Genomic DNA, 15,711 nt, shown 5'->3' on the forward strand with positions numbered 1-15,711 from the left:
TTTTGAAGGGATAAGAAAGTTTTTTCATTGTTTGGGAGTTAAAAAGAGAAGGAAAAGAAAAGAATAGGAAAGATTCCACCACCCTCCATCTTTTGGAAAATTTTCCGCCCAACATTAGGCGGAAAGGGAAGGAACGGACAGAAGTTTAAGTAAATTTTTTAATATGACCAAATTACCCTTAAAATCCTATACAAAACATTTTAATACCCGATGAATCCCTCTCACATTTGTTTATAGAAAGGGCATATTTGTAAAATAATTTGTTTAAGTATCTTTTTCTTTCCTTTGCACTTAACTCCCAAACAAAAGAAAATTACTCACTTTCTTTTCTTTTTTAAAACTCCCAAACAACTTAGATAGAAACTTTGATCCTTTCTTTTCTTTTCTAACTTATCATTTCTCTTCTTTTCTTTTCATTTCCATCCTCCCAAACTAGCTATACTCATCTCCTGTTCAAATCACATTGGTTGTGTATTATCTCCATTCTAACCCTGAAAACTTCACATTATTACCTGTTTGCCACTCCACCAACTATTGAAAAAACTAGTCATTTATAGGCTATAGCCAGCCTTTTCCCTTTCAACTACTGGCAAAACCAAAGAATCCAAGAATCAATAATGGCGACTGGAAAACAACCAAAGGATTGTAATCAATTAACTTCCATAATCAGAAGAAAATCCCCAAGACTTCTTTCTTCTTCTCGAGCTTCATCAACTCCTGAAGCCAAGCCAATTTTGAATAAGAAGAAAAAGAGCAGAGCAGCATCGGTGAATTCAGAAAAGTCAATAGTTCTTTCCATGCATTTGGAGAATGAAGAAGCAGAGGCCATCCCTTTACAAATCTACGACCCTAATTTGGAAGTAAAGTGCTTAAGAAGATCGCCAAGGTACACTACTAATAAGTACAGAAGTAGCTCTGAAAGTAAACTTCTTGCATTGCCTTCATCTGCTTCAACAACTCCTGAAATTCAGAGAAGGAGCTCTCCAAGATTCCTTTCAAAGGGAAAGAGTGCAAATTTGACAGAAATGGGAGGTGGGTTTTTTGGAGGGTCCAAGAAAAGGCTGCGTTTTGAGGAAAATCGAAGTGCATTGCATGGATCGGCAAATGGGTCGGGTTCAAAAAAGGTTAAGGTCGATTTTGAGCGTTTGAGGAAGTCTCCGAGGTCGAATAAGAGTTTGGATGAGGATGGAAATGGGAATTTGAACAGGGGATTTCTTGCTCTTCCTAAGCCAGGTTCATCAGGGAAAAGTGATTTGAGGAAATGCAAGTTGAGTGGGAAGTCCTTGAGGAAATCCCCAAGGTTGAATCCGGACATGTGTGGGGAATTGCTGGCATTGCCTGAGCCAGGTTCGTCAGTTGAAAAGCTTGTTTCGCATGAGAAGCGGTTGAGGAATAGAATCATAACAATGCATGTTGGAAAGGAGAAAGAAAAAGCACAGAAAAGTGGTTCTGAGAGAATGGACTCTGCAAAGGGAAATGAATCGAGTAATGTGAGTGAAAAGTTGTTAAGGTCTAGAAAAATTAGGTTCAAATTGCCTGAAGCTTCGCCTAAAAGTGAGCTAAAAGCTGGTAGTTTTGGGGGCAGTGATAAAAATAATGTGAGTCAAAAGCGGCTGAGGTCTAGGAAAATAGAGTTCAAATTAACCCAAATTTCGCCAAATAGTGATTTGGCAGAAAGCTCTTCTGGGGGAAGTGATTTCGGTGACATGGGCAAAAAGCGGTTGAGGAATAATGGGATAGAATTTGAATTGCCTGAAGCTTTAGAGAATAACAATTCTAATGATGAAGATGTAGATGTGAGTGATGATTCTGAGAAAATTGAGACTGAATTGGTGGACGTAAGTGCTGTAGAAAATTGTGAGGTAGCTGTCTTGAGTGAAAAGTTCTTGAGGTCTAGAAAAATTGCGTATCAGATAGTTGGAAATGAAAAAGTTCAAGAAAAGTCCAAGAAAAGGGGCATTACAAGAAATAAAGAACCACCAGTGGAAAATAAGATTCTTCAGAAAAAAGAGAGAGAGCAGAAGAGTGTTGCTTTCTTTGTGGGGGAGCCAATTCCGGAAGAAGATGCTCGAGAGCGATGGCGTTGGCGTTATGATTTGAAGGTCTGATTTATTTTACTCGTAAATTTTATTTTGATTCAAGTTTTTTATTGCATTTTATCATGCAGTTGGCTATAGTATTGAATTCCTCTTTTTGGGTTCTTTTTGGGTGGTTTATATCCTTTGGTTAATACCTCTATTACACCCTTTGATGAGTATCTCTTTTGATTTTGGCCCTCGGCAGATAAATCAAATAAGGTAGTTGACTCGTGATTTTACATCTTTTTTTGATTGTGTACAGCTATGTATCAAACTGCACAGAATGCTCACTTACAGCAAAAAGAAAAAAAAATGTACAAATTGCTCCATTCACATCTATAGAAGATATACTCTTCAACAGTCAAGACTGTGAACGTGTTATATGGGCACAGTTTTGCAATTAAAACATATTAGGGTGTTTAGCTTTAAGCAATCTGTCAAGACTGTACAACACATCAGTGACCAAATATGTGCTTGTTTGCTGTCGTAGTTCTTTTATACGTTGACATTTTGAAGATTAAAGCAACTTAATCTCAAACATAACTGAGTGTAAGGTCAAGGTCTCCCAATGGGGAAGGGTTCTCTGACAAGTAATTGTCTATTTCATTTATAAGGTTGGCAAAATACCAACATCCTCTCATGCACTGGTGATGTTGATGAGAGGGTGTCTGGTTCGGGTACAGAGGGATAAAAGCTGGTGAAATCAAGCATGTCTTTGCACTACTTGCTTGCCTGCTTGTGTCAAGATTTCTTTATGGTTTCTGATTCCCTATTCTTTCATCCATGTATAATTTCTGGGTTAAGTGTCAAACTTTAGAATCTTGAAGCAATAAGTATAATTACCATAACTTTGTTGATATTAGTATACTGAAAAGTAAGATAATGTTCTTAGAAGTTGTGCAAAACAACCCATAATGTGGCCTTGGAAGGGGAGCTTTGTTGCAGGTGTGACTTCAGGTGAAGTATGGAAATAAAGAGTTGTTTCCTTTTCCTCTGAAAATGAAAGAAAAGTTCTTCGGGTACTGAATTCTGTTACCGAATGCGTGTGGTCCGCATATATCAATTTCAGGCATTGCTTGCCATAGAATGCACAAGGAATTGCAATTAATAAAAACTTTGGAGTAGGTTTTGATTCCAGAGGCAATGATATAGATGTTAGTTTTCATTCAGTATTTGTTTTGAGCATATTATCATTGTTCTAAAACTCTTCAATAGTTATGATTCAGTCATGTGGTCTCATATGCATCATAGGCAACATTTATTACATGAACTAACTTCCTGATTGTGGTTGGAGTTTGCAGAGCCATAGATCTAAGAATAAGGGCTGGATCCTAAAGTAAGTGGTAACTCTGAATCTGTTTCCTTCATCGTAACAAAATATTCCCTGTTTTCCCTTTCTGTTACATATCCAGCATATTGTTTCCGCTATGAACTTCTTTATGTGCATATTGCAGTGCTGGTGAAGAAGACGAAACAATATTGAATGTAGGCTTTCATTATGCACAGGCTAATGTTGATGGTTGTGTGTTAAGTATTGGAGATTGCGCATACATAAAGGTACTTATGATAGTTTTTTTTTTTTAATTTTGACTCTCAAAATCTCTGGCAAGTACCTATCTCTGCTAATGTATCAATATTTGTGCAATGATATTGCTGTTTTTGGGTAAAACAGGTCGTATGGTTTGAAACAGTAACTTCAGTTAGGCTTGATTACTTTGCATTATTTATTTTTCTGTCATGATTCCATGCTGTGTCTTTCAGATTACTTGTCAATTATCTTAATACCAGAGCATGTAGTCTCTTATTTTAATGTGATACATTCAGGACATGGTGACAGCCAAATCCACCAGTGCATGTCAGTCAATCAATTTAAGAAATGGTCACTAGCAGTCATCTTTTTCGTAAACAATGAAGGAAAAGCCTTGAAATGAAAGATGACTGCTTCAAAACAGTCAAAAGAAAAAAGACAAATTATAAGCTTTCCGAGCTTAAAATCATGGTTTTTTCCTCTTTGATGGACCATTTTTTTTGTAATTCAGAACATTCACAAAAATCATGAGAGAGTGAAGTGTAAAGTACACCTTTCATGTAGTAGAGAAGCATGCCCCTCGAATCTCAGTTTCTTGTGCATTGGTTTGGCGCAGCTGGTAAGAGTTCTTCAATGCGCCCCTCTTTCTCTTTTAACCATGGCTGGTTCAACATAAATTTCATTGTCTGGTTTAATCTGGAATAAGAGGCTATAGGTGGAAGAAATTTGAGTAATTTCTGCTGTAGTTTCTATTGCAAAGTAAGACAATCAAATTAGGCAGTCAGAGAGAAGGAGTGCAGAGGAAGAAAATAAGGAATAAAAAAAGTAGATTTTGAAGAAATATATTCATGAAATTAAAGCATGAGAAACTTATATGAATCCCAGTAACAAGAATATTCTCCCAAAGTATATAGGAAACAAAGCTTAGAAGGAAGACTCTTAAGGAGTAAGGACATGCAGCACTAACACTCTATTGGGACCTTTTTGCTTCATTTAATGGAATTACAAAGGTACCCTCAAAGGTACGAGGCTTGAGAAAATTCCCAACACCAGGATTTAGCTTAATAAATGGAAGTAGAGAATATATGGCTGAATTAGACACCATTGACCCTTTCCTTTGAACCAAAATTTCTTCCATAAGCCGTTCTCTATGTAGGCTTCTGAAATGCTTGTCAATTCGCACCATAGAATGGGTGCTGGATCATTAGCTAATCTAAAAGGCACAACTTAGTGTTACTCTGTTTCCTGTTCTTGGATTTCAGTACTCTGGACACACTAATTCTACCTTTTATGGCTCTTAAGAACCAGAAACTAGACTCCCAAGATTAGTATCTTAAGAGGCAAAAGTTGAAGAAGTCTGCCTTTTAGGTGCTTTGCGGGAGTTCCACTTCATATGGACTTGCCTGTTTTGCATTAAGTGGTAAGATCTGAAAAGTGACTTGCGAACGAAGTGGATAATGCCTCTTACAGACAATGAAGACACTATTTTGTGCAAATAAAGCACTAAGAAAAAATGCATTAATATGGGAGCAATAATTACTTTTTTTATTAGTAAACCTTAATTTATCAATTGTTGCTGATTATCTGCACAATATTTGATGACTATAACATTCTAATCCGTTCATGTAAGTTAACAATAATTTACTTGATGCATGACTATAATATTCTAATCCATTCATGTTAGTTGTTCCTGCCACCAGGTTATTTCTTTTGGACAAGCTTTGAAATACTGTTCTTTCAACTCTCTTCCTCTTTCATGTATATCTTGTTTGGACTTTTCACTTTCTGGTTAGTTCATCGTCCCACTGTTTAGGTTTACTTTGGTTTCTTATTAAAATTGCATGACAAGACCAAAGAAAAAAAACCCTTGTCAAGTGATAAATTAACATCATATGCCTGGAATGGCTTCATGTAGAAGCTCCAAAAATGGAATGGGATTCCAAACTTGGATGTGAGGAGTTAAAAAATTAGCTGTTATAGATATCAGAAAAAGGTTTTTTGCATAAATGAAGAGCTGGAATTGTATATTATATAGTGTAAGTACCCAAACCTTCAGATTAGCTGTGTATGATGGTATTATGCATCTGATTGCCCATGTCGATTCAGCTTGTGGATGTGTTGGAAGCCTTGGATTCTAGGGAATGTCCCATACATGTGATGGACTCTATAATCCCTGTTATGCTTTGTGCAAAACCTGATGTTTTGAACTTCTTCTTAATATTATCATGCTGGTTGACAGGGGATCCATATACAGAGGTGAATATGGGTAAAGTTCTAAAATTATGCCTCTCCTTGTGGGGATATATATGGCTTCACCTGATGCATCATATTGAAATTCCTGTGCTACAAATGTGATATTCATGAATCATTCATTTGGCTATGTCTTGAAAACAAGGTATAATTTATGCATTGAGCAATTCCTTCAGGGTGAAGGAAGGAAGAAGCATATTGGTAGGATTCTGGAATTTTTTAGAACTACACAAGGAGAGGATTACTTCAGGGTTCAATGGTATTTCAGAGTTGAAGATACAGTGAGTGTGCTTCACCGATCTCCTGCTTTTACCAAAACTCAGTGTTCACTCTTTTCAGCTTATGGATGTTTTGGATTGCTTCAGGTTATCAAAGAAGCTGCTACTTTTCATGACGAGAAGCGGATATTCTACTCGACTATGATGAATGATAATTTGCTTGATTGCATTCTCTCCAAGGTCCACGTAGCAGAAATACCACTCGCAGTATGCTCCAATTTTGAAAGTTTCCATTTGCAAGTTTTCTTGAGTTATATTACCTCATACACATTTTCTTAATTCATGCATTATCAGTTTTATTGTTGTGTTTTCTCTTCCCCTTCTAAGTTGTTCATCTTGTTCCTGTTGTGCACAGTTTCCTTCTTTTTGTTGTAATTTTGTTCATATATCAGGTAGGCCTCGAACCAGACACTATTCCACCGGCTGACTTTTATTATGATATGGAGTACAGTGTGGAATATTCAACATTCCACAACCTGCAGACAGGTAAGTAGTACTGATAAGATGTTACATTTGTATGGTGACTCCATCCTTGCTTGATTTTGAAAATAAAAGAACAAAAATCTGTGCCAAACCCATTGGTATTTATTGTGTAGAAAGCTTTTTTCGATAATTGATGGTGTCACTTGCTCATCCTGCCCCCACTACTGGCAATAAGAGATGACGCACAAATATGCATACAAACGCGTAACTTGCTATATACATAATACGCTCATTAAATGATCCTTTTCCTTTTATTTCTTTCTGCAATATTTGCTCTTCTATCAAATCTGCACAGGAAGTACAGATACCATTGATGACTGAAGCCTATGACTGCTAAGAATGTAACACGGTTCTTATGGTCTTCTATTCTCTTTAACTGTCACAGATAACTCCTACAAGATTGATGATTCACATTCACTTCAACCTGTTGAAGGTTTCCATGCTCCAATTACCGCAACACATTTGGAGGTTTTCTCTGGTTCTGGGCCTCTCAAATCAGAGTTGGCCCTATTGGACTTATACTCTGGTTGTGGCGGGATGTCCACTGGATTGGGGATTGGTGCCAAGGTCTCTAGTATAGATGTTGTGACGGTAATATTTGGCCCTATATACTGCCAAATCTAAAGTACTATATTGATGTCATTTATGGGTCCACGATCGAATTCTTTAGTATGTTCTTCCTTTGTTTTAGAGATGGGCAGTTGATCTTGAAAAATCTGCATGCGACAGCTTGAAGCTAAATCATCCAGAAACTCAAGTTAGTAATTTCTGTCCGCTGTTGGATAATATACTCTTAGTTTGAGTCTGCAGCCTTCATAGGAGAATGAACTAGAACTATCTTTTCATGTATAGGTTAGAAATGAGTCTGCCGAAGATTTTCTTGAGCTGCTGAAAAGATGGAAACAATTATGTGAATCTTACATTTTCAATGACTTAAAGAACCCCCCTGAAGATGGCACAGATAACCAGATAGAAGGGGAAAGCAATGAAACCTCAAAGTTGGCTAACGAGGACCCTGATGGAGAATATGAAGTTTCATGTCTAGTTGACATTTGTTATGGTGATCCCAACGAAACAGGAAAGCACGGGCTCCACTTTAAGGTACTTATCCGATGTTTAGGATTTTGTGGTACTGTAAGTAACATTTATCTTGGATATGGAGTACTACAATGCGTGGCCACTGACTTAAGTACTTTTGCCGGTCTGTGAGTGATCCAGCATGACTGTTGGTCAAGGAATTACTGATAGGAATGCCTTTATAACTCTTTTGTTTCCTGGTCAGTAACTTCGTATGTTATTTTCGATGTTCATATGAGTGAATGCCAATGGAAAGCTTTTGATCCTGTAAGTCAGACTGTTGTAGAGTGTAAAATAAGGGCATATGATTCTAAACCATTAGCATTGTGCTGATTCTACAAGCTTAAAACACCTGCACATAAGATTCAACATCTAAGATGATATATTTGGTTATCTCATGTTCACATGCTAAATGCAGCTATTACAAATTTCTTTCAAGGTCGAAGAGCTGAAAATTGTTTAAAAAAAATTGTTTTTGTTAATCTCAATGAGGATTAAACCATGATGTGGTCAAATTAACAAATTGATCAACTAATTGTAAATATACAAGTCTGTAAAATTTTGTCTGTTGCATGCTACTGTATAAAGCACCTATTCATCTGTTCGGCATAGTGTTAAAGGAGCAGACTCAGTGACTCTTGAGGAGAAGCAGCCAGTTCATCTATACTTCATCAAGAATTATATGAAGCCTTCCGTTCTATCTATCATTAAGTGTTAAGCTGACTTGTTTATCTTTGCCAGTTCATCTATGCCTTCTGTTCGGCATAGTGGTAAAGGAGCAGACTCAGTGATTCTTGAGGAGAAGCAGCCAGTTCATCTATACTTCATCAAGAATTTTATGATGCCTTCCGTTCTATCTATCATTAAGTGTTAAGCTGACTTGTTTAGTATTCTACCATTCTTATTATACTCTCTTGAAATTAATTTGATTTTGAGGAGCAAGTTTTCTTGGTTATGACATTTGCTGCACATGGCTGATTTAACAGGTTCGCTGGAAAGGATATGGTCCTGATGAAGATACATGGGAGCCATTTGAAGGGTTAAGGTATCCTGCCTATATATAGTGGCCTTGTTTTACTTCAATTAAAATAAATAATTACATTGACATTTTTTACTATAAATATGTTTAAACTTGTTACTCCTGTGACTCACTGATTTCCATTTCTGGTATTGTCTTAATTCTTTCCGTCTTTTGAAACTTCATTATTGGTCTAAGCCAATATGGGTGATGAGAGCAGTTACTACCCTAGATATGAGATAAATGCTTACTGATGCGAATTTTTCAGCAATTGTCAAGAACGGATACAGGATTTTGTCAGAAATGGATTAAGATCTAAAATCTTACCTCTTCCAGTAAGTTACTTAAGCCAATTGTCTGATTTGAGTTGGTCCATTCATACTAGTGATATCAATATACTGTTACCTTTATATGTTTTAGGGTCATGTTGATGTCATTTGTGGAGGACCTCCTTGCCAAGGCATTAGTGGCTATAATCGCTATCGCAATGTCGAGGATCCTTTGACTGATGAAAGGAATCAGCAGATTGTGGTTTTTATGGACATAGTGGAATTCTTGAAGCCCAAGTTTGTCCTTATGGAAAATGTGGTTGACATTTTGAGGCTTGATGGAGCTTCTCTAGGAAGATATGCATTAAGTCGTTTAGTGCATATGAAATACCAAGCAAGGCTAGGAACTATTGCCGCTGGTTGTTACGGCCTTCCACAATTCCGCTTACGCGTTTTTATATGGGGTGCACTTCCAAGTGAGGTGGATATATTACCCCATTTATATTACAATACGTGAAGCCAAACTTGATTCTTGCAGATATGCTACTAGTGATAAAATAGCCCTTCCTATTCTTTTTTTTATCCTCCATGACTTCTTTCAGTTAAATTATGGTGTTAATTAGAATTGAAATGTCAAAAAAATTTTAAAAAAATGAAAAGCTTAATTGCACTCCAGATAAGAGAAGGGCAGTCTCATTAGTTGTCTTTTGCCTGTGCAGAGATTACCTCCATTTCCACTTCCTACACATGATGTAGTTGTAAGATATTGGCCTCCACCAGAATTTGAGGTATTCATATATCTAGCGTTTCTACTGCTGTGCATTTATCCATGCAGATGTTATCTCTATTTCCACTTCCTACACCTAATATTGCATTCTAATTTGCCCCCATCATCGCAGAGGAACACTGTTGCTTATGATGAAGGCCAACCTCGCAAACTTGAGGAAGCTGTTTTTCTTCAGGACGCAATCTCCGACCTTCCAGCTGTATGCTTATGGACTTTGGACGTGGCATATTTCATTTTTTAAATTTCCAAAATTTATTCTCATTCAATCTTATTTGTAGGTCGCAAACCATGAATCTCGTGAGAAGATGGCATATGACAAGCCTCCAGGGACTGATTTCCAAAGATACATAAGATTGAGTAAAGAAGGTAATGCTTTTGCATCTTAGGCCAAAGTATGTGCTGTTTAAATTATTACTGGCTGTTCTCTCTATGCACTTTCAATCATTGCATGTATTTAGTGTGGAACTATGTAATTTTCTCAGTGCTTTTGAGTTTGTCCATTCTGGTTTGCTGAATCTGATTCATTTCCTGACTTTGTCTATTGTGTTACATGAAACTTAGGTTCTATCAGTTGCTAACAGTTGGATATGAAATACCAAAAGCCATGGTAAAGATATCCTGTATGCTTTCTGAGTGACTACAACCATGATATGATCGTGCCATATTACGTCATGCCACCTTCTTATAGAAGTAGTTGGAGCCCTCAATATGCTTACTTGGTCTCATGTGATTAATTATTGTTAGAATAAGCTGTCAGAGCTCCAGCTTTCAGTTTAATGCTAATGTTGTCAATGCACTTCAACTTTGAGTATCTTCTTCTTTTAATACTTAAAATGCCATTGTGCTTAACACTTTGCAGAGGGCACAAGCCACAGAAAAGGTAATTACTTTATAGCTAAATGTGAGGCCAGCAGATTAGGATTTAGGAGCAGTGATAGTTGACTTATTTGAAATGTGAGGAGAAGCATGTATGAGATTAAATTGTTTCAAAGTCCCTTACTCCCTTCTTCGTCCTTCCATTCCTAGTTTGACCAAAAAGCTTACAGATGATTTTGCCATCGTAGTCTACTATAAATGGGGACCACATTTGGTACCCTTGACATCTTATCAAAGGAAAGTTTGTACGCAACTTATTTCTCTTGCAGAACTGTTGCTTCCAACCCCCAAAAGAAAATGAATCACTGGATGACTTAAATCAACCACATAAACTAATAAAAGATTGAGGAAGAAATGCTCAACTAACTTAATTGTTAGCCAATAAGGCAATCATATAGCAAATTGTTGAAATGGTGTAGAGTATTGTCCGGATATCTGTATTGCAGAACAGAATTCATTTCTTATTTGCTTTTAGGTTAATAATGCTGTAACAGATTCTAAGTGCAAATGGCCAATTTTGATACTGAAGAATAGTTTTAACTGTTTCGAGAGTTTAGAAGTACATTGAATTCTACTTGAGAGATAACCAGGCAATTTTCTTGGTGAAGGTGGCTAGTGAATATTGTCCCATGACATGTACTTGGATGTCCCTAAGATGACATGACAATTTAAAAAAAAAAATAGAAAAGAAAGAAAGAAATTAGAGACCAGAGCAGGTCTTTTTGTCTTTCTTGATGATCAGATGTATATAAAAAGAAATTAGAAACCAGAGCAGATGTATATAAAAAAGAAAGAAAGAAATTAGAAACCAGAGCAGTTCTTTTTGTCTTTCTTGATGATCAGATGTATATAAAAATAAAATGTATTCCAATACTATCCCTCTCATCTTGGTTGAGAACATGTCCAGTGGTTTCTCTGCGACTTAGAAATATTTGCATTGATCTTGTTTCAGATTTGGAATTACATTGATAAAGAGACATGAGCTCTTGTTATTCGTTCAAGAATGCTAATGTGAGCATATCAAAAATCTTTTTGGCACTTATAATTTCCGACTCTTCTTTCTTTGTATCTCTAGATTTCTAAGTACATACACACTGTTTGTACAAAAACCTTTTGCATTCTTCTAGTTTTGATAACACATTTGTTGCACTAGTTTGAGGCTTGAGGATTTCCATGTAGATGTGCAATTTTGTGTATAAGGCTGTCAGCAGCCTGATAGAGCACGTTACTCTGTTTACCTTGACAATTTTGCACTTAATTCCATCCTCTTGTTGCTTTATTAATGGTTTAGCAGTTGATCTATGTGTCACTATGGTAAATATCTTGGATGATTGCGTTGCTTGCAGATATTTGAAAAGTGGAAGTTGGCTAAATTTATCTAGTATCATAAGTTTAGGTGTTAGCATTAGCTACACTAAAATGTCCTTGGACCAAGCTGGTTAACTTAAGATCACATGCATGGACGATATACCTTTGCTGTAAACAAATGCCTACAGCTAGTTACTAAGCGTATTTATAGATTTTCTTGTCTTTAAATCTCCTTTCTTTCATGTATTATTGTTCATTTACCTGATGCATGTAAAATCGTGTGCATTAAATTCCTATTGGTGCACAACTTGTTCACATATTTATTTGCAGCACAAAATTTTCCAATTGTAAGTTTGACAGAAGGCATGAGGAATCCTTCTGTTCTGGTTTATGCACTTGATATGTGTGGGCAGATGCGCGAGGCCAAAAATTGACCATCTTAATTCTATTAATCACATCTGTCAGCAGAGATGATGGGTTCCACGCCTATTCAAGTTACAGAAGCAAAAGAGCAGATGCTATATGATCACAGGCCCTATCGTTTGAACGAGGATAACTACCTACGAGTCTGTCAAATCCCTCACAGAAAGGTAAATTGAAATGTTTCTTTCTTCGCTTCACTTTAAGCCTCTTGTGGTGTCTAATTCCTTATTCTTGCAGGGTGCTAATTTTAGAGACCTCCCTGGGGTGATTGTAGGAGATGACAATGTTGTTCATCGAGATACAACCAAAGATACTTTTGTTCTACCTTCTGGGGGGCCAATTGTAAGTCCCTTTATTTTAACTTGTAAAACATTTTGCTGTTCACATTAAAGTTGATTTTCTATATCAAAAGCTGTCAATCAATGGTGTCAGTTGCATTTGGTTATCTTTGGGATGATAAACTGTCTAACTCTCTCTCTCTTCGATTGTGCATAGTTACTCATCATTTGTCCAGTACATGCTGAAGCATATTTATGCACTGTTTTCATTTCTTGGCTCTTGAAGATACACATCTTCCTTTGCTTGAATCAGAAAATGAACTCTATTTGCTGAACTCCCACTAGTGACTTCTTACTGATGGCTTCAAGTGCTTAAGATGTGTAAAAAAAATGTTCATGAAACTCTTCAAGTTGTCTATACTGAAGGAAAGTCATCTGTTTATCCATATAAATGTATATTGCACAACCTTAGTCGCATAAATGCATAATTAACCCAAGAATCTCTAAAACATTCTGGTCAGTTGTTTCTGGTCGCTTACTCCTTCGTGCAATAACAGCTCTGCCACCTTGTATTACCTGAACTAATAAGAAGTATATTAGACCCATATCATGCTGTCTTCTAAACATCTTCATCATTTCTTATGACCGTATTGCTAACAAACTGCACTTTCTTCCAGATTTATTGTGAAATATGTTCTCAATCTATCAAAAAGACAGATCTCATTTTATAGAACTTGAAATTGAAAATTTTGACTTTGATGTTCCATATGTCCGCACTCCTTCTAGATGCTGGACTGGATATTCAGATCTTCCCGAGTGAAATACCACAGAAACAGTCTGGAGAAAAGCTATAAACTCTTTTCTTTGTAATTTTATAAAGCAAATCCTGATAGCTCTGAAGATCAGTGACCATCAACTGTTTTTATTGACTTGCAGGTTCCAGATTGTGTCTTTACCTTTGAGAAAGGGAAGTCTAAAAGGTTTGCAATGCTCTACATCAACATCCAACTTCTAATACTTGAATTTTTCTTGCTTTCTGATGTATTTCTGAATCTTTGATTGTGGTTAGGCCTTTTGCAAGATTATGGTGGGATGAAACTGTGCCTACTGTATTAACTTTCCCCCACCACCGGTCCCAGGTAATGTTAAAAGCGTTGTTTGCTGATCATCTTTCTTTTGAAAAATGAAAGAAAGCCTGAGAAAGGTCTAAGAGCACACCATCTATCTGCAAATGTCTAAAGTCTGTTACAACAATGCAGGCTATTCTACATCCTGAGCAAGACCGAGTACTCACTGTACGCGAGTGTGCAAGGCTACAAGGGTTCCCAGACTTTTACAGGTTCTGTGGGACTATTAAAGAAAGGTATTCATAGCTCAACAAGAATTTTCTATTGACAGATTTATCCTGAATGCCAAATCCTTCCTCTGGTTTATGCATGCAATGAAATGTCCCTGTGAATAACACAGTGGCATCCTGTAATAGTGGGCCTCTCTGTATCTTAGTTCCTATAGTTTATGATGATGTTTAGAATTTCTTTCTATTCAACAGCTGATTTGCTAGTTTATGAGACCAGGTCTTTGTTAACTACAAGTTGAAATGTTTAAGCAGAAAATACAGTGATGTAGATAATACATGTTGGAAGAATAGGAGGAAAAACATATCAGATAGTATGTGCAGTCCAAACTAAAACTTTGAGTCCATTTGTCATGAAGCCAACAAAAAGAACTTCTACATCCCATGCATCTATGAAAAGAAATATAGTGACAACTTTTGCTGGCAGGGCAGCAAGCAAGACAAAATAAATGGGAATGGATGATATTTATGAATTTTTTATTTCTTTATTGGAAAGAAGTTCTGTCAGACTCTTTGACTTCAAGTCTGTTGTTGCTCAATTAGGATTAGAAAAATGGAGAGCTTGTTGTTGTCAGCAATTGTTCATATTTCTTTTATTGTTCCTAAAGTGGGGGATTATTTGGTTGATTATAGAATCCTAGTGACTCATCGCATGGTTCGAGTGGTAAACAAATTGACCTGTCTCAACTAATGGATAGTTGTTATATTTGTTTGTGGTTCATTATACTGCGAAGCCCACTAGGATTTAATGCATCTTTTGTGCTATTTCAGATACTGTCAAGTTGAAAATGCTCTAGCTATTAATGTATCTTTTGTGCTATTTCAGATATTGTCAAATTGGAAATGCTGTAGCTATTCCTGTTGGAAAAGCATTAGGATATACACTTGGGATGACATTTCAAAATCTCTGTGGTGATGAACCACTCTTAACCCTACCTTCCAATTTCTCCTTCCTCCAACCTTTAAAGGATGAAATTGTTGTTTTGAGAAATTGACACTCTTGATATGTATATTACTTCTATGTCTCATATGTGGCATATTACAACATTTTTAAGGCAATTCCAATTCCTTTAGCATGATTAGTTTTTCACCCTAGACATTCAATTGTTGTTTAAACATTATTTGTTCTGTAATTGAAGATACATGAAGATGCTTCTTTGTAACTAAATAATTAGACTCAATATTGTGCAAGGATGTTGCTTTTTTTAGCACAAGTTAGGCAATATTTATACCTATTTTGGCCTCACTCTTTAATAAAATCTTGAATTGTGTTGCTAAGTAACGAGGCTATATTTACATTTGTTGTTGAATTTCTAATATTACTTGAGCTCGACTCGAGTTAAAATACTTGGATTCGAACTTGACGTTGAGCTCATCGAGCTCTTGAAAGTTAAGATCAAACTTGAGCTCGATTTTATTTTGCATTACTTGAGGTCGAACTCGAGCTCATGCTTATCGAGCCCAATTGAGTCTAATCGAGCTTAAAAAATATAATTTTAAATTTTATATAATTTTAAACAAGGGACAAATAGACATTTCATACTAATAGATGAAAAATAAAAAAAAAACATATATGAAGCTCGATTGAGATCGATTAAGCTGGACGAGCTTTCGAGCTTCATATATTAAGCTCGAGCTCGACTCGTTAAGTAGTTTGAGTTGCTCGAACTCGTCGAGCTCGATTCAGTTAATGCGAGTTCGAAC

The 15,711-nt window shown here is 36.4% G+C and overlaps 1 protein-coding gene across 1 annotated transcript; it reads left to right on the forward strand.

Moving 5' to 3' along the window:
• The first annotated feature begins 610 nt into the window (after positions 1-610).
• Positions 611-15,221, forward strand: LOC113779050 (DNA (cytosine-5)-methyltransferase CMT2-like). The gene is made up of 21 exons (XM_027324467.1): positions 611-2,102; positions 3,380-3,414; positions 3,533-3,635; positions 6,033-6,137; positions 6,222-6,341; positions 6,527-6,620; positions 7,003-7,208; positions 7,309-7,374; positions 7,470-7,718; positions 8,681-8,739; positions 8,981-9,047; positions 9,133-9,462; positions 9,701-9,769; positions 9,881-9,967; positions 10,047-10,134; positions 12,421-12,542; positions 12,613-12,717; positions 13,590-13,633; positions 13,723-13,792; positions 13,913-14,016; positions 14,834-15,221. The coding sequence occupies exons 1-21, from the start codon at positions 618-620 to the stop codon at positions 15,000-15,002; spliced, it is 3,777 nt and encodes a 1,258-aa protein (XP_027180268.1). The 5' UTR covers positions 611-617; the 3' UTR covers positions 15,003-15,221.
• Positions 15,222-15,711: the final 490 nt, after the last annotated feature.

The sequence above is a fragment of the Coffea eugenioides genome, chromosome 8 (genome assembly GCF_003713205.1).
Source record: "Coffea eugenioides isolate CCC68of chromosome 8, Ceug_1.0, whole genome shotgun sequence".
Lineage (NCBI taxonomy): Eukaryota > Viridiplantae > Streptophyta > Magnoliopsida > Gentianales > Rubiaceae > Coffea > Coffea eugenioides.

What these genes read in the sequence shown, in the direction of transcription:
- LOC113779050 (XM_027324467.1), top strand. Translation starts at nt 618, where the DNA reads ATGGCGACTGGAAAACAACCAAAGGATTGTAATCAATTAACTTCCATA. An exon ending in TAAATCATCCAGAAACTCAA is followed by an intron (nt 7,375 to 7,469) that starts GTTAGTAATTTC and finishes TTTCATGTATAG; the next exon opens with GTTAGAAATGAGTCTGCCGA. An exon ending in GTCAAATCCCTCACAGAAAG is followed by an intron (nt 12,543 to 12,612) that starts GTAAATTGAAAT and finishes TTATTCTTGCAG; the next exon opens with GGTGCTAATTTTAGAGACCT.